Source organism: Zootoca vivipara, chromosome 3 (genome assembly GCF_963506605.1).
Source record: "Zootoca vivipara chromosome 3, rZooViv1.1, whole genome shotgun sequence".
In the NCBI taxonomy this organism is placed as follows: Eukaryota; Metazoa; Chordata; class Lepidosauria; order Squamata; family Lacertidae; genus Zootoca; species Zootoca vivipara.
In genome coordinates this window covers 76,877,262-76,903,317 of record NC_083278.1, presented here as the reverse complement: position 1 = coordinate 76,903,317, position 26,056 = coordinate 76,877,262, and the positions used below count along the sequence as shown (strand labels likewise).

General features: G+C 41.4%; 1 protein-coding gene across 2 annotated transcripts in view; it reads left to right on the top strand.

Annotated features, from left to right (window-relative positions):
• Nucleotides 1-26,056, top strand: part of PLD5 (phospholipase D family member 5) — a 56,706-nt gene that overhangs the window by 16,765 nt on the left and 13,885 nt on the right. For both annotated transcript variants that reach the window (XM_035110554.2, XM_035110555.2), the window contains 3 exons: nucleotides 8,133-8,301; nucleotides 11,921-12,035; nucleotides 22,993-23,120. In XM_035110554.2, coding sequence (XP_034966445.2) covers nucleotides 8,133-8,301; nucleotides 11,921-12,035; nucleotides 22,993-23,120 — 412 coding nt within the window. The remainder of the gene's footprint in view (nucleotides 1-8,132; nucleotides 8,302-11,920; nucleotides 12,036-22,992; nucleotides 23,121-26,056) is intronic.

The following is a 26,056-nucleotide window of genomic DNA, read 5'->3' as shown; positions in this document are numbered from 1 at the left end:
CTACCAGCTACACCACTCAGGGGCAGGTAGAGCAGCTTCTCTTAGACTTTCCAAAATTGAGGACACAGCTCTCCTGCCTTCCTCAGACTCACAGGACGAGCGCTCAACAACATCCTTATCTCTTGGACAGCATAAAGTTGACATCTGCACAGAGGTGCCAACTTGAATAAAATATTGTGGGGGGACAGGTAAGCCCCACCCCGCATAATCAATCACATGACACAGTACACACACACTATTTGGATGGGAATGTCCATCAACTTTGTGATGGCCTGGCCCCCATGGCCCCTAGGAATTTGCTCCTATGCAGCTACAGAATTAAACGAAGGACATTTAAGTCCGCAGAGTCAGCTCCTTAGGTAAGTGAGGCCAGCTGCATTACAGGACTCGCCAACCTACATCAGGCTTCAAATAGTTCAAGCTCTAGCAGACAAATCTTTCACTGGTTGGCCAACATGGTCCACTGAGAACTGTGTAGAGTCCTGATGTCCTTAGAGAAAAACTCCTTCTTTGCCTGACCTCACATGAAGCACCAATGTTTGAAAATACAGTGGTACCTCGACTTACGAAGATGATTCGTTCTGCAGTGCTCTTCGTAAGTCGAAGTCTTCGGTTGTCGAAGTGCCCGTTCTCCGCGTGCACGAAGCACGCACGGCAACAAGACTTCCGGGTTTGCCGACTTCGGAAGTCAAAACCTCCGGAAGTCGAGTCATTCGGATTTCAAGGTACCACTGTATAACCATTAAGGCTGTTATGTCCTGAGACCTACCATAGATATCTATGGCAGTTGTAGGGTTAATATATATTAAGGTATAAGGGAGCGGGTGGCGCTGTGGTCTAAACCACTGAACCTCTTGGGCTTGCTGATCGGAAGGTCAGCAGTTTGAATCTGCACAACGGGGTGAGCTCCTGTTGCTCTGTCCCAGCTTCTGCCAGCCTAGCAGTTCGAAAGCACACCAGTGCAAGTAGATAAATAGGTACCGATGCGGTTGGAAGGTAAACGGTGTTTCTGTGTGCTCTTCCACGCTTTTATTGCCCACGGCTTCCATCATGGTGCTCTGTTGTGCCAGAAGCGGTTTAGTCATGCTGGCCACATGACCTTGAAAGCTGTCTGTGTACAAATGCCGGCTCCCTCGGCCTGAAGCAAGATAATAATAATAATAATAATAATAATAATAATAATAATAATAATAATAATAATTTATTATTTATACCCTGCCCATCTGGCCGGGTTCCCCCAGCCACTCTGGGCGGCTTCCAACAAAACAGAAATTCTAAAATACAGAAATCCATCAAACATTAAAATACAGAAATCCGTCACACATTAAAAGCTTCCCTAAACAGGGCTGCCTTGAGATGCCTTCTAAAGGTCTGGTAATTGTTGTTCTCTTTGACCTCTAGTGGGAGGGCATTCCACAGGGTGGGTGCCACTACCGAGAAGGCCCTCTGTCTGGTTCCCTGTAACTTGGCTTCTCGTAGTGAGGGAACCGCCAGAAGGCCCTCGGAGCTGGACCTCAGTGTCCGGGCAGAACGATGGGGGTGGAGACGCTCCTTCAGGTATACCGGACCGAGGCCGTTTAGGGCTTTAAAGGTCAACACCAACACTTTGAATTGTGCTCGGAAACGTACTGGGAGCCAATGTAGGTCTTTCAGGACCGGTGTTATGTGGTCTCGGCGGCCGCTCCCAGTCACCAGTCTAGCTGCCGCATTCTGGATTAGTTGTAGTTTCCGGGTCACCTTCAAAGGTAGCCCCACGTAGAGCGCATTGCAGTAGTCCAAGCGAGAGATAACTAGAGCATGCACCACTCTGGAGAGACAGTCAGTGGGCAGGTAGGGACTCAGCCTGCGTACCAGATGGAGCTGATAAACAGCTGCCTTGGACACAGAGTTGACCTGTGCCTCCATGGACAGCTGTGAGTCTAAAATGACTCCCAGGCTGCGCACCTGGTCTTTCAGGGGCACAGTTACCCCATTCAGGACCAGGGAGTCCTCCACACCCGCCCGCCTCCTGTCCCCCACAAACAGTACTTCTGTCTTGTCAGGATTCAATCTCAATCTGTTAGCCGCCATCCATCCTCCAACCGCCTCCAAGCACTCACACAGGACCTTCACCGCCTTCACTGGTTCTGATTTAAAAGAGAGGTAGAGCTGGGTATCATCAGCATACTGATGGACACCCAGCCCAAACCCCCTGATGATCTCTCCCAGCGGCTGCATATAGATGTTAAAAAGCATGGGGGAGAGGACAGAACCCTGAGGCACCCCACAAGTGAGAGCCCAGGGGTCTGAACACTCATCCCCCACCACCACTTTCTGAACACGGCCCAGGAGGAAGGAGCGGAACCACTGCATGACAGTGCCCCCAGCTCCCAAGCCCTCTAGACGGTCCAGAAGGATGTTATGGTCGATGGTGTCAAAAGCCGCTGAGAGATCCAGCAGAACAAGGAAACAGCTCTTACCTTTGTCCCTAGCCCACCGGAGATCATCGACCAGTGCGACCAAGGCAGTTTCAGTCCCATGATGAGGCCTGAATCCTGACTGGAAGGGATCCAAATGGTCCGCTTCTTCCAGGTGTGCCTGGAGTTGTTCAGCAACCACTCGCTCAATCACCTTGCCCAAGAATGGAAGATTTGAGACTGGGCGATAGTTGGCCATATTGGCTGGATCTAAAGATGGTTTTTTAAGAAGCGGTTTAATAACCGCCTCTTTCAGCAGGTCTGGAAAGGCTCCCTCATGGAGAGAAGCATTTACCAACCTGCGAAGCCCATTGCCCAGCCCTTCCCGGCTAGCTTTTATAAGCCAGGATGGGCAAGGATCAAGGAGACAGGTGGTTGGTTTCACTCGTCCAAGCAGCCTGTCCACATCCTCGGAGGTAACAGATTGAAATTGATCCCACAAAACTTGACTAGACAGGACTGTAGCACTCCCCCCCCCCCGGCCCTGCTCCCACGGTGGAGTTTACCTCTTCCCGAATCTGAGCGACTTTATCTGCAAAGAACTTTGCAAAATCATTGCAGGAGATCCTGTGGCCCGTACTGGGCCCGGATGGAGCAGGTGATTCCGCTAAATTGCGAACCACCTGGAAGAGTCTCCTGCTGCTGTTTTTAGCAGAAGCGATGGAGACGGTGAAGAAGGTCCTCTTTGCCGTCGCCATTGCCACTTGGTAGGCTCGAAGTTGAGCTCTAGCCCGTGTCCGGTCTGATTCAAAATGAGTTTTCCGCCACCGGCGCTCTAGCCATCTCAACGACTGTTTCATCGCTCTCAGCGCCGGGGAAAACCACGGGGCTGTCTGGGCTCCATGCAATCTGAGAGGGCGCTTCGGAGCCAGACAGTCAATAGCGCTGGTTAACTCCGCATTCCAGCGGGCCACCAGGGAATCAGCTGAAAGGCCATCGACATGGGATAAAACATCCCCTACCACTCTCTGGAAGCCAATTGGATCCATTAAGTAGCGGGGGCGGACCATCCGAATCGGTCCCACCTCCCTGCAGAGGGGAAGGGTTGCGGAGAAGTCCAGTTGCACCAGAAAGTGATCTGACCATGGCACTTCTTTTGTTTCGCTTTTACTTAATGTCAGATCACCAACATCCATAGAGGTGAACACCAAGTCCAAGGCATGTCCGCGGCTATGAGTTGGGCCAGACATATTCAGGGACAGCCCCATGGTGGCCATGCTTTCCACGAAGTCCCGAGCGGCTCCTTGTAAGGTCGTGTCGGCATGGATGTTAAAATCCCCTAAGACAACCAAGCTAGGTGTCTCCAGGAGCACATCCGACACGACCTGAAGCAGCTCGGGCAGGGAATCCTTGGTGCAGCGGGGAGGTCGGTACACCAAAAGGAATCCTGTACTGCCCCTATTGCCCAACTTCCAGAACATGCACTCAGAAAACTCAGTCTTACCAATAGGACGCCTGGTGCAAACTAATGACTTCCTAAAAATCACTGCAACCCCCCCTCCCCGCCCAGATGGCCTGGGTTGCTGTGCATAAGAGAAACCTGGTGGGCAAGCAGTGCCAAGAACGGGCCCATCGGCTTCATCCAACCAGGTCTCTGTCACACATGCCAGGTCAAATCCTCCATCCACAATCAGGTCATGGATGGCAGTGGTCTTATTCATCATCGACCTGGCATTGCACAGCAGCACCTTCAGGTCATGTGGGTATCCCTTGCTGATTCTAATATCCGTCCGGTCAGGACCAGACCCGGAGGCAGGGATAGTCCTCAGACAACGACTAAGTCTGCCTCCTCGGTAATGACATGGTCTGGTCTTAGCGTAACTCCTCCTCCTACCCGTGACCACTGAGATCGGTTGTCCCAGTGCATCACCCCCTGTGGAATCTGCCCCAGGTGAATGCTGCACCCCATGGTCGCCTTGGACTGGACTTAACCATCTAGGGGTCCTTTACCTTTTATATGTTAAAGTTCATTAGATGTGTGTTGCTATATTCTTTGTATAAAAATGCACACCATGAAAGAAATAACCTTTGCCATTCAATATACTAGGTTGGAGTCAGTGCTCAGAATATTCATTTGTAAGCACAATTATTTGGATTCAGATTTAGTCGTGCTTAGAATAGACTCTGAAATCAATGGAACTTAAGTGATTTCACTGCATCTACTTACTCTGAGCAATCTTAACCATGTCTACTCAGCAGTAAGTCCTGGTGAATTCAAAGTTGTCTTAATCACAGGTAAGTGAGATTTCAGCCTGTCTGGATCCAACCCATTGTATTTACTAATGATTATTCTGAGCATTTTGGGTTGCTGTTTACAATCCTGCAGATGGAAGAAAAAAGAGGACTGATTATGTGCCAGAAACATCCTTAATACTGTCCATTAAATAGATTTCACACAGGTCCCCAAGGCTTTATATCTTGCTTATGAAGACAGCCATGAGCACAGAATATTTGTAACAGCATTTAACCTTTTGCCTCTGAAGCATTTAGTATTTGACATGCTCCAGCTCACTGTAGAATGAATACTGATTGTGACAGTCAACTGGTGCATACATCTAATTTCTTTTGTAATAAATATCCCCCTTCTTGCACAGTAAAAACAATTTATCACTGCTTCGTATAAACAGCTTTTTGAACAGGACAGAAAGTATGCACAGAAAAAAAGTGGTGCTTGTTTTAAAAGCCATTTGTAAAGTTAAGCCTGACAGAATGCTAATATGGTTAGGTCATGGAGCTTTCATATTCCAAATTGCCATTTCCCCATAGCATGTTTCAAGAGGTTTCTGCATGTAGTTTAACTTTTGCCGATTTACATCACTGAAATGACATTCAAATGCCTGTGATCGGTGACTACCCAACAGTGTAATTTCTTAGGGGGGTTATATAACTTATCTCAAGTAAGAATATCTACATGATAGGAATATTTCATGTGTTGCCACCTAATAACATGGCAAAGCACTTATGTAACATTTTGTAAACTTAATCCATAGCAATTTCCAGCTGTCAAGAAATAGTCTGCACCATACAATTAGATTTCCTAAAGAGAGAAGTACAGACACATGTAGTTTGACATCCAGATACTCAGCTGAAAATGTAACAAAGGCACATGATTGATAATTAAACCTTCATTTCATGTTAACAAAATTAACTATAAATTTTTGCCCATTACTTTGTGATATATTGATAAATATCTATATCCGTATCATTCGTGTGTGTGTGTGTGTGCGCGCGCATGTGTAACCCCAGAATATATTTGAGCATAAACCCCATTTTCATAGAATCATACAGTTGGAAGGAAAACTGAGGATCATCTAGTCCAACCTCCTGAAATGCAGAAATATGCAGCTGACCCAGAGGGGGATCAAACCTGTAACCTTGGTGTTATCAGCACCACGCTCTAACCAATTGAGCTATTTTATCTTCAGTTACTAGGAGTGGAGGAAAAGCCACATTATAAGTAATCCTGAGTATTCTTGCAGAGGACAAATGTTGTTCCTACGGAGGCCTAGTTCCATTGTTCCATTATTCTTTCAATAAGGTTGGTAGAGATAAACTTGCTCTCTATTTTTATCCTGGAACAGAAGTGCAAATTCTAGGTCACATACTGTCCCTCTTGCTCAACCTCTCTGTTCTGTTTCCCAATCTATTATGTGAGGGTGATAATGCTCGTCTGTTTATGTCACAAGAATGTTCTGAGGGTTTAAGTAGATAATGGAAAAATGGAACAAGTTATGTATTAAACAGCTTCATCCTTCTAAAAGCCTTCTACTTGTTGCCATATTTTTTTAGCAGAGCAGCCTTTTCTTCGTTTTCTTCTTTTCTTTTTTACCACAATCTTTTGTTAAGGCTAGTTGTTGTGACATGGCTGATGGGACCGAACTGTTCCCATGAGACTTATCTGGTTTTAAATTTCATACAAAACCCAGCAACAAATTGTGTCGTGAGAGAAAAATTAACAGGTTCACCATTGCAGAACTTGGAAGTATACTTTTACCAGCAACATTGCTGTTACATGTGAAATTATTTATAGTTCTAGTATGTTTATTTTTGAAAGTGCTCATATAAGATACTCCATTTTTTTTATTTTACAAAAAGGTAATCTCTATTTCGTATGTCCATAGATGAGCTGGAATGTGAACTGGTCTCTCAGATGAGAACCAATTGTCATAGTTAGCACAGCAATTTTGTACCAATTGTGTACTCATGTATGTTATTTATTGACCCCTCCTATGTTCACTTCAAGTTTATTATTTTAATAGCTCTTTTTAGAACACATTTCATATATCATTGTAACACCCCTCTGAGCAGTTATAATATTTATTTAAAATATTTATGGCCAGCCTTGAGGTAACACGAGTTCATTGTTTTTCAAATGTAGCATTTAAAATATAGAAACAGAAAATGAGCAAGCATGCTTTCTCTAGAAACTGTTCTGGTGGAACTGCAACTATCCATTCCATTTTTATTTAAGCTGCTACTAGACAGTATACTTTCAAGGTGGCTGTCCAGATGAATACTGTAGGGTGTTTTGCTGCTCCTTTTCTGTTTCTGCAAATCTGGAGCCAGCTGGTGTGGCTTAGTTTATTTTACTAAAAGGTTTACAAACTTATTTTCAGGATAATTGTGCTCAAAGGATGAAAGTACAAGCGGTTACACAGCAAACAAAAGCATATGCGATCAAATTGAAATTCACTTAAATGGCAACAATTAATAAAAATCAGATTGAATAAAAACGTCTTAAGAGGTCTTTTAGAAGTCACCAGTGGTTCATGGGGAAAGGAATTCTATGAATAAAGAGCTCCCACTGGATCAACCTAAGATCTCTTACAGTTGGGCTATAGAGCAGGGAGCATCTGAGACTGAAGGAAGGAAGAGAAGATTGGAGTGACATGACTCACCCAAGCATTTTGGGGTGCAAGATATGAAAACTGGGGGGTGGTAGAGTGTGCATATTCTTGTGAAGAAGACAGCAGGGTTTTCACCGAAATATGGGCACCTCAAAAGGGAAAAAATAGGGGACATATGAATTGACTATGCATTTGAGGATCTAAGCGTGCTGAGAAATATATGTTGTTTTAATTAGTTGCTAGGACTTTGTATATTTTTGAGCCAGAGTTCGAGTGCTAATATCTATGTGAGTTTCCTTCTCTTTGTCATTCCAAGTAAGAAAAATAAAAGACCAATAGCTATGGAAAGTTAAGCAATGAATGTGCAAGGTGGATGCATCACCTCCTTCCTGACAGAGAGGGGAGGATCATGAGCAATTTTTAGAACAAATTCTACACTCTCTGACATGTTTAGCCACACGTAGTTGGAAAGTGTCAGCAAATTATAGGAAACCATTTCAAGAGGTTTTCCAAGATCAAGACAGATGCTACTAAGTCAGATCTTTTATTTACATCTAAATCTGCTGTGGGAACAAAATGAAGTTTTTCCTACTGTGGGTCACCATATCTCTTGACACATTAAATAACTGATGTAAAGAAAAATATATAAATGTATTGAGCATGCAGCAATACATACATTTAAAATGCCTTGGAAGTAAAATACTTCCAAGACCAGAGGTGGTATTGGGGGGTGGGGGTGGGGCTATAAGAAACCCCTGTGAAATTGGAAAAAAATTTAAATCAGTTGAGTAGTTTTGTAAAGTGTCTTCCTTTCTTTGTGTCTTCTCAGGGTTGCTCTTGTGGAAAATATTCCTGAAGGCATAAACTTTTCAGACAGTGCACCAGCCCATTTGTCTCTTTTCCAAGGCTGGATGAATTTACTTAATATGGCTAAAAAGTCTGTTGACATAGTATCTTCCCAATGGGACCTCAGTCACAGTCATCCATCTGCATTCCAGGTATGCTTTATTTTAAATGTTCATTACCATGATCAGGTGCTTGGTTTGCATTTTAATGTTCATCCTCTTCTGTGTCTGAACACTTGAGATATAGTTTTGATACGAACATCTTGTTTGCTTGTTCTCAAAATGAGACTTCCTTTTTGTAAGAACCAGTTGCCTAGAATAGTCTCCCTCTCTCTCTCTCTCTCTCTCTCTCCTCTCTCTCTCTCTCTCTCTCTCTCTCTCTCTCTCTCTCTCTCTCTCTCTCTCTCTCTCAGCATTTTAGTGAATGTTTCTCTGAATAAACATACTTTTGTATGCAGATTTAAGAAATATACATATTTTAAAGCAATTTCCCCCAATATGATGCATGTTTGAATGTTATTTTCACTAACACATGAATTTTATGCACACTTTACCCTAATATATGCATTTTTGTACACATTACTTGGCTGGAGAACAGCACTGCAAAATTCAGAGAACCTCCCATTTCAAAGGAATTTCAGTTTGCAAATTTGGTAAATTCACTTTTAAATGTGAGTTAAATTTCTTCCTGATTTCAGATCACATGAACAGCTTAATGCTGAAATGGAGAGAGTGCTGGAAAACAGATTTTAGAGAGACGCTCCCTAATTCTAGCACAGAAATATTTTCATATTTTATTGTAATGATGTTTTCTCTTAAAAAAGAAATGAAAAGAGTACAACAACAACAACAACAACAACAACAACAACAACAACCCTGCATACACTGCCATGCACTTTCAACTGGTAAACATATTAATCCTTTCATATATCGTCTACCCGGGATGGGCAGACATTGAATCTAATTTGTGTTTACCAGACCCCTGAGACCCACCCAACAGAGTTAGGTGCAAAATAGTGACTCCAGCAAGTGGAAGTACACTAAGAATTAAGAAACAGCATGCCTCTGAACACTGGCTAAGCGCACAAATTTGCAATCAGTACCTGAACCAAGTTCACACATGCCAGGTGGCGCTGTGGTTAAACCACTGAGCCTAGGGCTTGCTGATCAGAAGGTCGGCGGTTCGAATCCCTGTGACGGGGTGAGCTCCCGTTGCTTGGTCCCAGCTCCTGCCAACCTAGCAGTTCGAAAGCACGTCAAAATGCAAGTAGATAAATAGGAACCGCTACAGCGGGAAGGTAAACGGCGTTTCCATGTGCTGCTCGGGTTTGCCAAAAGCGGCTTTGTCATGCTGGCCACATGACCTGGAAGCTATACGCCGGCTCCCTTGGCCAATAATGCGAGATGAGCGCGCAACCCCAGAGTCGGTCACGACTGGACCTAATGGTCAGGGGTCCCTTTACCTTTACCTTTACCTGAACCAAGTTCACACATGCCAACTCTTGTTTGATCAAACACACCACACATTCATATTTAAGCAACCAAACCGGGGTAGGGTGCACTTTTCAACTGTTGTTAGATAGTTGGGAGTCATAAACCCTTTCCAATTTCCTGCAAATCACCCAGCAGATCCAGATCTACCTTCTACCCCCTCCTATCACATAACATCTATCATAATTGTATAACATGTTAACTGAGATCCAAAGGGTTTGAATCAGGAATGCCTTAGAATCAATAAGTTTACTTACTTAGCGTGCCCCTTTATGGACAATTCTTGGCAGCTTTTGCATGTCTAATTGCTGAATGTTACAAGGGGGGGGGCAAAATTAATAATAGCATTTAAAACAGAAGCAGTCATTTAGTATTTTTCAGATCCATTTCCCCACCAACTGTAATGCATCAGATGCAGATCAGAACTATTTAAGTGACAGGCAATCAGATGAAGGATTGCATTTTTAAGGAATAACAACTAAACATTCAGGTCCAGATGTTAGTCATTTGGTTACTCTTACTGAGTATTCTTTCGAAGTTTTGATTACCACTATTTGATTCAAACAATAGCACATTGTCCATTGAAACAAACGCAGTAGAATGCAAAGCAATAATGATGACATTGTTGGCGCTGGTGTCATTAGTGCAAGGGCTACTGTGGAAGTTGTGAAGGAGTTTAAAGATCCAATTCCAAAAAGCAGAACTAAGTGGAGCTTCTCTAGAGTCAAATGAAGAAGAAAACATTTGCTCATATGCAAAGATCTATATGCACTGTCCAGTTTCAGCAAATGCAAGAAGCCTCTGGACAAGGATGGCTCTTGGGCTGCGGCGTTGTTGCTGTTTTGTTGTTGGTTTTTTGTTTCTTTATTTAAGATCTTGTGATTTATGTGTAAATTGATCAGCTTGGTTGTGTATCTTATAATGTTTAATTTATTGTTTATGACTACTTTTGTTGTATTGTAGTTACATATTTTTCATGTTGTAAGCTGTCTTGAGCGTGGTTTGAACTACAGAAAGGCGGCATACAAATAAAACTATGTATGCATGTATTTAGGATAGAACTTGCAATGGTATACTCTTTTTCATTTGATACTGGGTTGCATTGCCATATTTGTTGCATGACAAAATATGACACTTTGTAACAATGGGAACATTGTTAAACATTCTTCTAGGGGGTTCAATAATATGTAGAAAGTTTGTATTCCTTGATTTTATATCCTCCTCCCAGTTTTTATAAGTTGACATGGGGGGGGGGGAGATTTTCATGAAATGCAAGACACAGCAGTTTGTTATTGCCTTAAAGAGAAAGGAGTCCTTGCACAGTGGTATAAGGGGCTCTTAAAACTTTTTTTAAAACATGCAAAGAGCTAAAGCTTCATAGCCACAGCCAGCATATAAGAGCTTGATTCTCAGAAATATCAGAAGGGAAAAAAACACCAGCAGTTGGGCATCCTAGGGCCAAATTATATACGATGACATGGCAACATCACATTTGTTTATGTTTATCCCATTCACATGTAAAGCAAGATGTTGCCAGGGTGGGCAGGGGCTGTAATGGAAATGGCTCAGCCCCTGAGCAGAGCTGGAACCTCTCATGCTCTGTTTTCCTGTGAAGTAAGTTCCAGTTCTTTAAAATATGTGAAGAGTGAACTGGGCTCCCACAGTTGCATCTATTTTGGTCCCTAGAAGACATTGCTGTGTAAAATAGCACTTCAGCTTAAATCATTGCCATGCTTGTATTGCATCAATGGAAATTTTTGAAGCAAAATAAATAAATCCAGAGTGAAATTCCACCTACGTGAGGATCTTAGCATCTACCTGGAGTTCAGACTGCAAAATGACAAAATATATGAGAGAAATTATTTATTTAGATTTCACCATCACCCTATTCCAAGAGTTCAGAGAAGATTGCAGTATCCCCTTATCTTGTTTTGCTCTTATAACAACTCTGCGAAATAATCTAGGCTGTGAGATAGTTGCTTTTTTAGGGTTTCTTGGAGACCTTCATGGCTGAGCAGGGATTTCAAATTATTTAACTGCATGGCATTAAGAAGTTGCACACCTTGCAAAGTGCTCTTATTTTAAACATAGGATGTTATGATGCCTCTTATGAATGTCATGATTTAGTAAATGCTTCTTTCAGAAGACAGATTCAAGTTCCACTGAAGCATAAAACATCATATCAAAATACACACCTGAATGTATATTTATTTGATTTTGTATATTTTTGTGTGTCTAATAATCATTCCCAAGGATGTTTCCTTTGTTGTTTTTCTACAAGGGGCAGCATCTGTTTGAGAAATTGCAAGACTTGCTGTCTCAAAATGTAGAGATCAAACTAGTGAGTGATATTCTTCACAAGGAATCCAAATTATTAAATGACCTGAAAAACAAGGGTAAGATCATGGTTTTTATGTTGCTATATATTCACATTAATATATAAGAGTTGCCTTTGCTTGTTCTTAATATGTGGGATGTTGATATAAGCCCAAGTCAAATGTGTAAAATCATTGACTGGATTGCACCCTATAAAATGAAGCCTTTTTAAGTTTAGCTAATTTTGTGGGAAAGTTAAACACATGCATAACTATTACCCACTTAGATAAACTGAACTTCAAAATCTTTAAAAGTAGCTGGATTTTTTTTTTTAAGAAAACCTTGATATTCAATATGGAAGCACTGCTGTTAGATTAAAAGTTTTGAATGCAATGCTTATGGTTGGCAAGACTTTTCCAGTAAGCATTGTCAGTGGTGTTACCAGTCCCCAAGAGTAATTTAGTACTGGGGACATACTATTGTCCCTATGATCCAAATGCTCAGGGAGATCCTGAAATGAAGAATGAAATCACTGAAACATCCAAAAGAGAAAATGCAGTGATGGTTGACTTCAACTACCATCACATAGACTGGCTACATATGTATTCCAGTCATGACAAAGAGGTAAAATTTTCTAGATACCCTGAATGTTGGTCATGGAATTGACCAGAGGAACAAAGACCCTGGACTTAATCTTAAGAGGCACTCAGGACCTGGTGTGAGATATTAAGTGTTTTTGAGCCAGCTAGGAGCAGTGACCATAGTGCTATTAAATTTAATATGCCATGTTTCTCCGAAAATAAGCCATACCCCGAAAATAAGCCATAGTGATAGGCAGTTTAACCTTGTAGGTTAAACTGTACCATACTTAATTTAAAAAATAAGACATCCCCTGAAAATAAGCCACCATGTGTTTTTTTGAGGAAAAATAAATATAAGGTGGTTTCTTATTTTTGGAGAAACACGGTACATCTAAATGGTCAATTGCCTAAAAAAAATCAAATCCAGTAACATTTGAATTCTAAAGAGGAAATTTTCCCCAATTGTGGGAATTGGTAAAAAGGAAGTTGAAGGGCAAAGTCAAGCAGATCAAATCACTCAATAATGTTTGGCAGTTGTTTAAAATACACTCCAGTTGAGCTTCTAATATGTATTGTATATCACAGATCAGGAAAAGTACCAAGGGGGTGTCAGCAGAGTTAACTAGAGGAGTCAAAGAAAGAAGAGGCAAGAAGGCTTCCTTTAAAAAATGAAAGTCTTCTCCAAATGATGAGAACAAAAAAGGAACACAAACTGTGGCAAAAGAAATGCAAACAGGCTTTAAGGGGTGCCAAAAAAGAATCTGAGGAGCATGTTATATTGCTAAAATACATAAAGACCACCACTAACAAAAATATTTAATTACATTAGTAGCGAGAGAGGTAGCTGGACCCTTGAATGACAAGGGAGTCAAATGTGTGATAAAGAAGGATAATGAGATTGCAGAGAAGGTGGATGAATCCTTTGCATTTGTCTCCACAGCAGAATATATAAGGCAAACCACTGTGCCTGAACAAACTTTCGTAGAAAGGGAGTCTGAGGAACTGAGAAAAATAGTGTTGAAGAAAGAGAGATGACGTTCTAAGCCTAATAGACAAGGGGGGGGGATAACAAATTGCTGGATCCATATGACATCCAGCCAAGAGTTCTCTATATTTTAGAAAAGCAACTTGTTCATAAAGATCAGCCTCAGTACCCAAGGACTGGAAAGTGGCCAGTGTAACACCAATTTTTAAAAAGGGATATGGGGGGTGGGGATTCCTGGAAATCATGTTAGTTAGCTTAAGTTAATGTTAGTTAGGGGTGGACTAGATGACCTTTGGGATCCCTTCCAACTCTACAATTCTATTATCTCCCCCCCTGGAAAACTGGTGGGAGGTATTGTTAAAGATAAACTAACCAAGCTTATAGAAGAACAAGTCTTGCTGCTGCTGAACTAGCATGGCTTCTGTAAGGGTAGGTTAGATTACTGCAACACGTTATATGCCTGCTGCCGCTTAAGGTGGTTTGGAAATTTCAGCTGGTGCAGAATTTGTTGGCCAGATTTCTCACAAGGGCAAGACAGTTTGAGCATATTACACAGTTCCTGGCCTGATTGCACTGGCTGCCAATTAGTTTCCAGGCTCAATTCAAAGTGCTGGTTTTGACCTATAAAGCCTTAAATGGCTCAGGACCTCAATACCTCAAGGACCACCTTTCCTCATACGAACCAACTCAGACCCTATGATCATCATTTGTGTGCCTCCTCCACAAAAGGTCCAGAGCATGGCAACACAGGAACAAGCCTTTCCTGTGGTGGCTCCCCATTTGTGGAATTTTCTCCTCAGGGAGGCTCACCTGGCACCTTCATTACATATCTTTAGGTGTCAGGCAAAAACATCAGGACTTGGGCTGATTAATAGTCTATGCTGGCCTTTTAATTGCATTTGTGTGAGCAGGGTTATTCGTGTGTTTTTGTTCTTGTTTTTGTCATGTATTTTGTGTCCTCATTTTTAATAAGAATACTTCTGGAAAGCAGTTGCTGGAAACCTCATGAGGGGAGAGTGCTGTTGCAATCAGCTCCATCTTGCAAGCTTCACATAGACATCTGGTTGGCCACTGTAAGAATAGAATGCTGGATTACATGGGCCACTCCCCTGATCCAGCAGAGCTATTCTTGTGTTTTCTAGAAATCTATTATAATCACATGACTGCTGGTGAATATGGGTTTCTTGGAATTATTCCTACAGCCAAACTGTTTATCTTCATTGTGCCACTTATAATACACCTTATGTGGATATAGTATACCTCCATTAGCTTTTATGGTTTGTGTGTTAGGGCAGCACTATAATGGATAGATATTAATGTTCCAATACCGCATGCTTCAAACTTACTTAAGTTAACTTCTCTTAGGATCCAAGCCAAAGTCAAATGTGTGAGCCATATGGAGCCAAGTTAACTGACATTTTTAGTTGGCTTGTAACTGGCAGTTAGGAATTTTAATTGGTTTTAATTGTTTCGTTTAGTAGAAATGTTGCTATAACAGCACTATTGAGACTTTCAGGCTCATTTTTTTCAAGACATACTGGTTAGCGAATAGGAGTGCAACAGATATTTATTTTCTGTTATGCATAAGATATAAAGCAAGTTTGTGTCATGCTCATTATATGATAAGGCAAATACAATGTAAGACCGCTAGTACTATGCTAACTTCCCAGGTGATAATTTTAAGCTGTTTCCTTGATATCAAGATAGCACCGGACAATGTTGCCTTCTTTGCTTACATCAGAAGTGGCTTGCTGCATGGGGTAAAGCCATTAGCTTCCCGGGTGACGGGTCACTGGTAGGGAGAGGGCAAGTGTCAATGAGGAGGTTGGCACAGTGCTAGTGTAATGGCAGAGCCAATCCAGTGCTCCTGGTGGTTTGTTTATATCATGCCAATCTCCCCACTACCTCAACCCTCTCCTTCCTTCCTCAGGAGAATGAAGAAACTAACTCCCTGGTGAGAGACTACAACGTCTGGGCCTTTTAATGTTTCAAAATCAGGTGTAGCATGCCTCTGAATTCCAGTTGTTTAGGAACAACGTGCAAGAGGAAGATATTGCCTGCATGTCCTGCTTGTGGGTTTCACATAAGAATCCTGGTGTGCCACCGTGGGAAACAGGATGCAGGGCTAGAAAGGCTTTTGGTCTGATCCAGCAGGGCTCTTTTTATGTACTCATGTGCATCTGTGTGGCAGCAGAATCAGATTTTCACCAAATTGACAGAAAAATAAATTTATTATAGCACAGTCATTACATTTTCAATGCCTATTTTGCCAAATTAAAGAACCACATCGGTTGGAACATGCATTTAATTTTATAGTGGCCCACTGCTGCCATGTCCCACAGTTATGCACTAGAAGCTAAAACTGTTGCTTGCATGATTTCTGAGACATGAATTAATCACTGGCTAATCACCAATATGGCATGAGCAACAGTTCAAGGAAGGGGAGACCAATTCCAATAATTTTGACAATTCTATTAAGTCAGGAGGGCTGCATTGTTATGCTGACTCTGGGAAAACACCTTTGCTACAATGCTATTGCAATGTTTTTTTAAAATCCAATACTTGTCTCTTTTCACTTCTCCCACAAAAGACTAATGATCAAGGTGACTGGTGGTTCTTTGTAAACGTATAGAATCACAGAATCATAGGGGTAACCAGCACAGAATCCTCCAGATAGGCCCAAGGTCAGGGATGGTAGAAGTTGTAATCTAATCCTGGAAATAATAGGTTTTGGGAAAGGTGAAAGGTCATATACTCCATACACCTCCCCAGGTCTTTCCCTCACTTGTAATCAGTTATGTGAATGCATGGCTCTATTTTAGTAGCCTTTTAAGCTTTTTTTTATTTGGATAACAAATGGGGTTTATGTTTGTTTGTTTGTTTAATGAATATGAGTCATTGATTCTTCATCCCAGAATTCTGACACCTGCAAGCAGTCTTTTCAATGACTAATTCAGTTTGCAATCTCCATCTACAGACTGAGTATACAGACCTCCAGATTTCAACATCCAACCTAACTTTTGTACTCCCACTCCATCACCCCTCTAACCCCTGATTTATGTTATCTAGCCTAATGCACAGCTCTGGAGAACTTGTACAAATTATTCACTTTTTTTGAGACATTGTGGTTTGTCCTAATAACTGTGTTGCCCAACTGTGGATTTTGGAGTGCTTCACTTCTTCTATCTCAAGATGATTATGTCAAAGTCTGCATGTATTGAAAAGGTCCTTCTGCAATGTGTAGTGATTTTACATGCTCTGCAATAAGCATTCAGGTCAGTGAGGCGTTAAACCATTATGGTGTCAACATTCAATACATGAGACGCTCTATGGGAATGTAACCTTATTCTTGTCAAAGTTCCACTGAGAGCCAAATGTTAGAAAGAGGTATGCTCAGTTTCACAGCTTTTAACATAAAATTATTCTGAAGCCCAGGGTTAGATGCATTGGGTCTATCTGGGAGGTGGGAGGTGAAATGTAATGAAAACTCCCACCTTAGAAATTTTAAAATATACTTTTTCTGTAATTCACTAGCAGCATCAAAATCAGGCTCATTTTCTCATTCACTTTTCAGGGAAGTGTGAAACCCAGAACCTGTGATGAGATGGTCAAGAGAATGAGGGTAAGTCACCCTGGAATGAGAAAATAATGTGCAAAGTTAGATAAAGATAAAATAAAAGGGTGGGGTGTTGTTTTTTAAGAGGCAAAGAAAAACCAATTTGGAAAAATGAAAAAATGAAAAGAAAATCATCCTTATGTTCCCATGGAGCTTCCATATATGAATGTTGACACTTCTGAATTCATTGTGACCCAATGGATTGTGGTAAACTTCGGTCCCAGCTCCCCCATAGATCTTGCGGAGTGAACTAGATTCCATTTCTAACAGCCTCAGTTAATAAAGGGCAACATTAAGGCTCATTCAAATGCTCACCAAGCAGCATGGAGGCCACCTGAAATTTAATTTGCATGGTAGCTCTCTGAGAAAGCCAGCCATTTGTGTGCAGTATTATCAGGCACCACCGTGCAGATTTTTCCACTTGCCACAAACTGTCAAATGGAATATTTCTGAACAGTGGCTCCGCATGGTGAGTCACTGTACACAAAAAATAGAATTAAATAAAACAACTACCGTAATAAGAACAGTGCAGTAGCAATCCAGAGATCAGTAGCAATAACTGTCCTGGCCTCCCACTGGTGCCTGGGAAAAAAGAAATGTTTCTACTTGGTGGTGGAAAACCCACAAGGTCTCTGCCATTTGTAGGTAGGGAAGTGAATTCCAAAGCTGGGGAGTTACACCAGAGAAGGAACTGTCCGATACTCAACACCCAGTAGGCTAAACCCACAGGGGGACAATGAGAGCGAACACACACACACAAACGCACGCATGCACTACTACTACTACTACTAGTACTACATTTTTACTCCCTTTTTTTCTTGAACCTGTGCCCTTAACACCAGCTTGAGCTGTTGTTTAAAATAGAGGAGCAGTTAGAACACCTAGTTTTATTCTTGTTAGGTCAGCTAGGTGTTCTTTTTGTATTTTGCTGATAGTTCCATTTTTGCTTACCTAAGGAATGTTAGATTGCGTTGAAAGAAATTACATTTTCTAGCATTATTTAATACCGTGCATCCAGACAAATAATGTATTTGTATGAAAAGTTTAGATTATATTCTGTTTTAGCAGCTCAATTTGTTGTTAATCTTCTCTGATTAGAACTGCTTCTTAGTTCACGCTGCCCATATGCTTCAAAACAGTAGTTTGTGTGTGAGTGTTTGCTTCAATCTGGAGTTCGTCTGGTGTGAAACATATGCAAGACACTTTACAAAAATAAAATTAGAGTCTCTAAGTTTACAGTGTATGTAGGCAGCAACAATATCAAAGGCTAAGGCTGCAGTCCTGTACATTGAATTCAGTATGGCTCACATCTGAGTAAGCATGGGTAGGATTGCATTGTAAAAGTGGAAAATTAAAGCTATTAATTAATTAATTATTTGTAAACAGGTTTTCATGCTTACAACACTTGAAATACATTTCTCTGCATATCTGCAGCCTTTATTCTAGGGGAAATAGTAGCAACGGGGCCAAAACAAAATCTTAATGTCTCACAGTGGAACATAAGACTCTCCAAATTGGAAATGCACTTAATGCTTGTCTCTTACTGTTTGTTTTACTAAAGAAGTCACCATAAAAGGGACTTTTCCCCTATGGGAGCTTTATTCCTAAACTGAGAAAACTTATTCCATTACTGTGAAGGTTGATAGTGTAAAGCAGGATTTTCTAGTAGCAAATTAAGAAATGGGACAGTCGTATGTATGGGAGCCAAGTTTTGGTTGCATTTTTCAAAGCTTTGATTTTGTTTTCTGTAAACAGATATGCAATAAAATGTGGGCAGATTTTCATAGATGTTCTATTTAAGGTTTTGATTGACACACTTAATAGCTTTGCTGTCTGAAATGCATGAACAACAAATGTAGTCAGTTCCTTGGAGCACAATTTTCTGTGAAGCACAGTTGACAGAAGCCATCGAGAGCATCCTTATAATTGTACAGGCAATGCTCAGCTTATGCTGGGGTCATGTTCCAGCATAGTGCCTAAAGCCAAAGTAATGTATAGTCAAAACACATTGGGTTCAATGGAAGGTGGAATTGCCAACGCTTCTTTTCCTGGACACCAAACTCCCTTTCCAACTCATTTTTATTTGTTTTTTGCCAAGTGTGCACAAGTTAAATGCACATGTTACGAGTTAGCTGTAGTAGCTTCAGTGGCATTCTAACAAAAGACAAAATAATTGAGTATGATGATATAATCTGAGATTTGGAAAAGTAGCAGTATTTTTCCACTACCACCACCTAGAACTAATCTACACTGGTCAGTTAAAATGTTAAAAATGTGTTAAAAAATCTGTCGCCAATGGGAAATTGCATTGAGAGCTATATTACCTTTTTAAAGCATTTTTACAGATCGGTGTAGTTTTTAGTGCAACTCTGCAACATAAATAGGTAACCTTAACTCACATAAATTCTCCAAATGCTATGAATTATGGCATTTTTTAATTTAATAGAAAAAGAAATAATATGCAAGTCAAATTGTATCCTTACAATATTAGAGTGGCTCTGCAAATGCATGGCTGAAACCCCTGAAATCTTTAAGTGAGGGTATTGGCAGGGTTGCCATACTTCAAAAAGTGAAAATCCGGACACAAAAGGTTTTTTTATTTTTGGCAAAACCTTTAAAAAGACAGTTTTTAATTAAATTTAGCAAAAGGTGAAAAACTGCCATAAAGAAGGGTATAGAAAAATAAATGAAACTAAATGTTAAGCTGAAAGTGGTGAGTGTATATGTTGGAAGGGAGGAAAATAAGTTAAAATGTTCCTTTTTTTAATAAAAAGTAAATTTTAAGGTAGGATCAGAAATATTGTAAGTCGCTTATTCTGTGGGTTTCACATGCTTATGTAGCAGAGACTGGAAACAGTCCTACCTTGCCACACCCTTTCAATGGCCGGGTGTTAAAATGGCAAGTAAATTTCCTTCCAGTGGTGGAGAACAGCTACGGTACTACCAGTTCTCCTACTGGCAGTAGACCATCAAAAAGAGAGTTGTGGGGAGCCAGTGGCTCAGTCCTTGAGCCCTGAAACTGACATAGCAACCCTCCCTGCTTTCCTAGGCTTTTCCTGCTTGGGGGGCTGGCGCAAGCTGACATGGCTTTAGATGCAGCAGTGGATCTATTGCTCCACTCCTTGCAGGCCACGTGTTGGGAATGTTCTGCTGGACTTTCCTTGAGTCTGAAATCATTCTTGCCAGGATCTCTCTTTTTAAAATATTGCATTCCTGAAGAATGCAAAAATACAGTGGTACCTCGGGTTAAGAACTTAATTTGTTCTAGAGGTCAGTTCTTAACCTGGAACTGTTCTTAACCTGAGGTACCACTTTAGCTAATGGGGCGTCCCGCCGCTGCCGTGCCGCTGCCGTGCGATTTCTGTTCTCATCCTGAAGCAAAGTTCTTAACCCGAGGTACTGTTTCTGGGTTAGCAGTCTGTAACCTGAAGCGTCTGTAACCCGGGGTACCACTGTAGGCTATTTTTCAGTTTAGACTTTTGAGTCAGGTGTGCAATAAAATACGTAGCCTTATATTATTGACTTGTGCATCCCTCCATTTTACACTTAACCACATTTGAATGCAGAGGGTTTGTACTAATGGAACTTCTGGAACACCTCCAGACATTTGGCATAAAGCTAAGAAGGAAGCTTAAAATGCCTGGAGATGAGATGTTATACCTCTGTGCCACTGGAAAATATCCAATATGAAAGGGTTCTTCTGTCAGCAATTAATCTACATTATATATATATATATATATATATATATATATATATATATATATACACACACACACACACACACACACACACACACACACACACACACACACCGTATTGGCCTGAATATAAGCCTCACTATTTCCCCAAATTCCCACCATGCAAAGTTAAAGTGAGACTTAGGGCCCTGTCCTCTCTCCCAAGGCCGGGAAGGGAGAGAGCGATGAAGGGGAAAGGCTGCCAGCAACGCGGCGTGGCTCCCCTACCTGCCTGCCCAGTATGCAGCCAGGAGCAGTGTGGAATGGAGCAGCTTATATTTGGGTATTTTTTTCCTCCAATTTTAAACGTGTGGCTTATATTCGGGGGCGGCTTATATTCAGGCCAATAGGGTACTCTGTTTCTTGTAAAGATATTTTTTTAAAACCTGCACTTCTTTATTACTTGCTACCTCTAATAAGACCCAATGATACTAAATTCGCACACTGTACTATAAAGTAAGTTCTATGAAATCCGTAATGTGTGACTCCAAGTAAACATATTGAGATTTCATAATATAAAAACATATGCAACTGAATTACCTCCGACTGCACTGCGAATATTTTTTCTAGCAATATTGTCTAAGCGCAAGGCAATAATAACACAGTGTCTCAAACTCTTTACAGTTTGATTCTCAAGTATTCCTAGGAATAGGGAATTATAGATGGGAGGCCATGTCATTTGTGTGTGTAGAAAATCATCTTACAATATGCAGAGTGGCAAGATATTAATATGGCTGGGATGGCTTGTGAGAGTAACTGCTTTCAGGTGGACGAGCAGAACAATCCACAAGGGGTTTCAGTGATTCCAATGGGGACAATGTCTTACTTTTCCCTGTTCCTCTGAGGGGGAAAAAAGTTGGAGAGTCTTGGCAGGCTAGTTCCAACAGGGAGATGCTTTGTCTGCCTTTCACATTTAGTTTATTATTAAGTAGATCACAGAATCATAGAATTGTAGTGTTGGAAGAGATCCTGAGGGTCAGCTAGTCCAACTCCTTCTGGTGCAGAAAATAGATATTAATTCTTAATATATTTCTAAGGGGACTAATAAAGGGAATTATGCGTTGTTGAATTAAATAATGTGTTATATATGACACATTTTGAAGGGGGTTGGAGGAATCACAAAAATCTTCTGGTGGTATACAATCAAAGTATCACAGCAGGAGACCAAAAGGAGCACTCATTAATAATATTATTATATTTTTAATTGAGTCGCCACAAGGAACCATTTATGAATATGGCAGTATAGGACAGATAGAAGTAGTTAAATTTGTTTTTTGTTTTTTTTAAAAAAAGAATGCAGTTGGGATAGTTTTAGAGGCTAAAAAAAGCCTTTGCATGCAGATGTGGCCTATGGGCTTTGAGTTAATCACCTTGTTCTGAAGGTTAGTAGGAAACATAGTTCAATCTAACCCAGTTTTCCTTAATTAAACATTGAAATCTTTGCATATTAGTTACAGTATTGTAGCTATTGTATTTACAATTGACATGGTAAAAATGTCAATAGGTGGCCTTTGAGGGGGTTTAGTTGCACCAGTTCTGCGTAAGAAATGTCCTTTATATACATGTACCATCCAGGCCAGGGATCAGCAGAGAGATTTGTGGTGCTGTCAAGAGGAGGAACTGCCTCCTCCTCCTCCTAAGTCATGCAAGAAAATGGATTTAGAGAGATTAAAAACTAATTTCCTGACTGGACATGGACCACTGCACAAAAAAGAACTGGAAAGAAAGTATGTGGTTCTTAATGACCAGATAGTTCTGTCTCTGTCTAGCCAACTTTCCTTCCGGAAGAACTCTTATTATTTCAGCTCATTCTTCTGAAGAGCTGTAGTAGCTGATGACTATTACAATTCTTTGCTTTTGACAAGATTCCCAGATACTTACCTTACCCCACACTGCAAAAATGCAGCTACAAAGTTGTGATAATAAATCTAGCTATAAAGTTCCTGTAATGGAACAAGGCCCAATGAACATGCTGAACATGCACAGGGTTGCACTGCACCTCTGAGTATGCCTTCCTAACTCCGTGCTTGTTAAACTCTGAAGTGATTGACTATGCAAGCTTGCCCCCCCCCCCGGCCTTATGCACAACTTTAACTGTTATGTTCTTGTATTCCTTAGGTGCTGAAGTGATTTTTATAAACATGACGGCTTACAATGATGGCCATCTGCAGACATCATTCTGGATTGTGGACAGGCAGCATGTATACATTGGAAGCGCCAGTTTAGAATGGAAGTCACTGGGGCAGGTACTTTCAATTTATTTATTTAGAGCATTTTTTATCTTGCTCTTCAGTCTGAGAGGCTCTCAGCAGGGACAGACTTTAGTAATACGGTGCCCTGTGCGAGCCCAAAATTTGGCACCCCACTCCCTAACCAGCTGGGCTGCTGCAACAGGAGGCTCATGCTCTCTCTCTCTCTCCTTTCCCTTCCCTACTCTCTCCCTTCTTCCTCTCCTTTTCCCCAGACTGATTTTCCCTCCCAGGCAAAAACAATAAACAAAACCAAAAAAACTATAAACTCACAAAGATCTCTCTGGATTCCCTGCCCCCCTTCCCTACTTCCTACCCACTTTCTATCCATCTTACTAAAGCAGGAAAAAAGAATCAAAGCTTCAGAAATTCCACACACCCTTTCCTTCCATTTCCCTTCAGGTCCCAGTCTCCCAACCTGCATTACTGCTGTCGTGCATTACATCTAAGAAAGGTATGCAGGGAGTGGGGGAGGTAGCTCCTGCCATTCAGTCCTCCTGGTGGGTGAAGGAACCAAGCTCTGGTTCTTAGAGAGGGAGGAAGTGTCAATCCCTGCTCATAGGTGGGGAGGAAACACCTTTTGGATTTCCCAGAACTTCTCCCCATCCCTTCCCTTGCTGCAAACTGAAAAGTGGAAGATGAGGGGCTGGGGAGACTCTCGGATACTGTCAGGAGCGGGTGTCAGGAGCAGAGCAGAAATAAATCACACAACGTCAGTGAAGTTTAACTCTTTATTCAAGAAAAAAAGGAGGCCAGCCCAGCACATTACAAATACAGTTCATTTCTCACTGTTCCCCTCTCCTCCTCTCAGCTTGGTGCCCCTTTGGCATGGTGTCCTGTGTGGGAGAACAACCCACCCTGCCCTAAATTAGGATGTACTCTCTTGATACAATCAATTGAAGCAAGACATTCAGGCTTACAATGGTGTGTGTGTGTGTGTGTGTGTGTGTGTGTGTGTGTGTGTGTGTGTGTGTTTTAAATAACAACTCATAAGGGACATGGAAGGAAGAGGGGGGAAATCAGCATGGGACAGACTTCTGATTGCCTAGTTTTGCTTTCCCATCCTGCCCTTGCAGCCAATGCCCCCCGCCATTTCAGTGGTTTCCTCAATAACAAATTTGGGGGGAGTAAGAGGAAGAAGAAGTCCTGCTGTGTCATCAGAAGTGCACTTGCACAATACTGAATTTTTATCACAATGGATCATTTTATTATGGAAGTCATGGTGATCAGACTTGGAGCTTTTCTCCCACTGTGAATAGTGAGAGGAAGAGGAAGTCCAATAATCTCCTATTATGGGCCCAGTCCTGCTCAGCCCCTCTTCACTGCAGTGGTTATTTATTTTAAACTGTTTGGCACTTAGTCATGTTCTAGGACATTGTTCTTATTTATGGCAGAGCCTATGATATTGCTTCTTTACCCAGCTAAAACTGAGAAACATTGTAATTAGTGGAAATGATACTAGTTCCCAATTTGTTCTAATTAAGACATATTGCATTGTGGCAGTAAATTAAGTACGGTCTGTGGTCCAGGGGTGGCATTTCAAGTCTTTATCTGTATTGTGTTGATGCAAATGCCTTTGTTCCTTAAGGATGTTCTTGAAAATTGTGCTTTGTAGGCTAAACTTACACAGTCTTTAGTTTTACAGAAAATATGCAGGAGTAAGGATCCTGGGACACAGGTGGCACTGTGGGTTAAACCACAGAGCTAGGGCTTGCTGATCAGAAGGTCGGCGGTTTGAATCCCTGCGACGGGGTAAGCTCCCGTTGCTCGATCCTAACTCCTGCCAACCTAGCAGTTTGAAAGCACATCAAAGTGCAGGTAGATAAATAGGTATCACTCCAAGCGGGAAGGTAAATGGCGTTTCCGTGTGCTGCTCTGGTTTGTCATGCTGGCCACATGACCCGGAAGCTGTACGCCGGCTCCCTCAGCCAATAACACGAGATGAGCGCCGCAACCCCAGAGTCGGTCACGATTGGACCTAACGGTCAGGGGTCCCTTTACCTTTAAGGATCTGATGGATTTAAAGAAAAGATCTATTACATGATTTTTAAAAATTGGAAATTGGGCTTGTATTTTTGGCATCTTAAAATCCCTCAAGGAACCATTCTTATTGATCAGCATTTGTTTTCAGATGTATTCATGTGTGAAAAACAACCCATTCAGTAATGTTTGTTGGTTGCAGTAACATGCTGAAAAGTGCTCTTCGATCTTTTATTTGTCGCACACTATACTGCAGTGTTCTGAATAACAGGAGATTTTATCAAATCATCTCTGTATTTGAATGTCTTTCATTCTGTTCCTTTTTTGAAATTCCTGTCAGAAGCAATAGCTTAAATTGTAAGCAGTGGGCAATTTTTAAAGAAAACTCTAGACTGATAATTAAATATGGTATCTCTCATTGGGTGAGTGCCAATAATCTTTCTCTTCCCATGCAGCTGGAGTGGGAATTTATCACCTATCATTCTAGCCTCTCCCCTGTAAATCCTTTCTTTCTAACTAGCCTGTATATTGCATTCTAGCAAAACCAAAGAAGGAGGTAATGTAGCTTACGGGTTCCTTTTTGTAGTAGATACAAAGATATTTCATTTTAAATGCATTTGCTAATTAGGCTGCAAAGTAGTTTTAACATGATACAGACTAAAGCATGATTCCCCAATGGGGGCTGTCCTGGAACCCCCATGCAGTCTGGGAATATGGACTGGCTGAAGAGCAGAATCAGAAGTCATGGCAAGCGAGGAGCTGACATTGCAGAAGGAGATCTGGGGGTAGTAAGAGCATGGTCAACAAATATATTCAACCAGGGGCAAGTGCCCCGGACTATTTGGTGAAAAGAATACTCCATAGCTCACATTCCTTACCCATCTTTGCTCAAGTTTTGATTTGCACTGCACCTTGGAGAAAATAAAAACAGTAGGAGTCTCTCCTATTCTTTC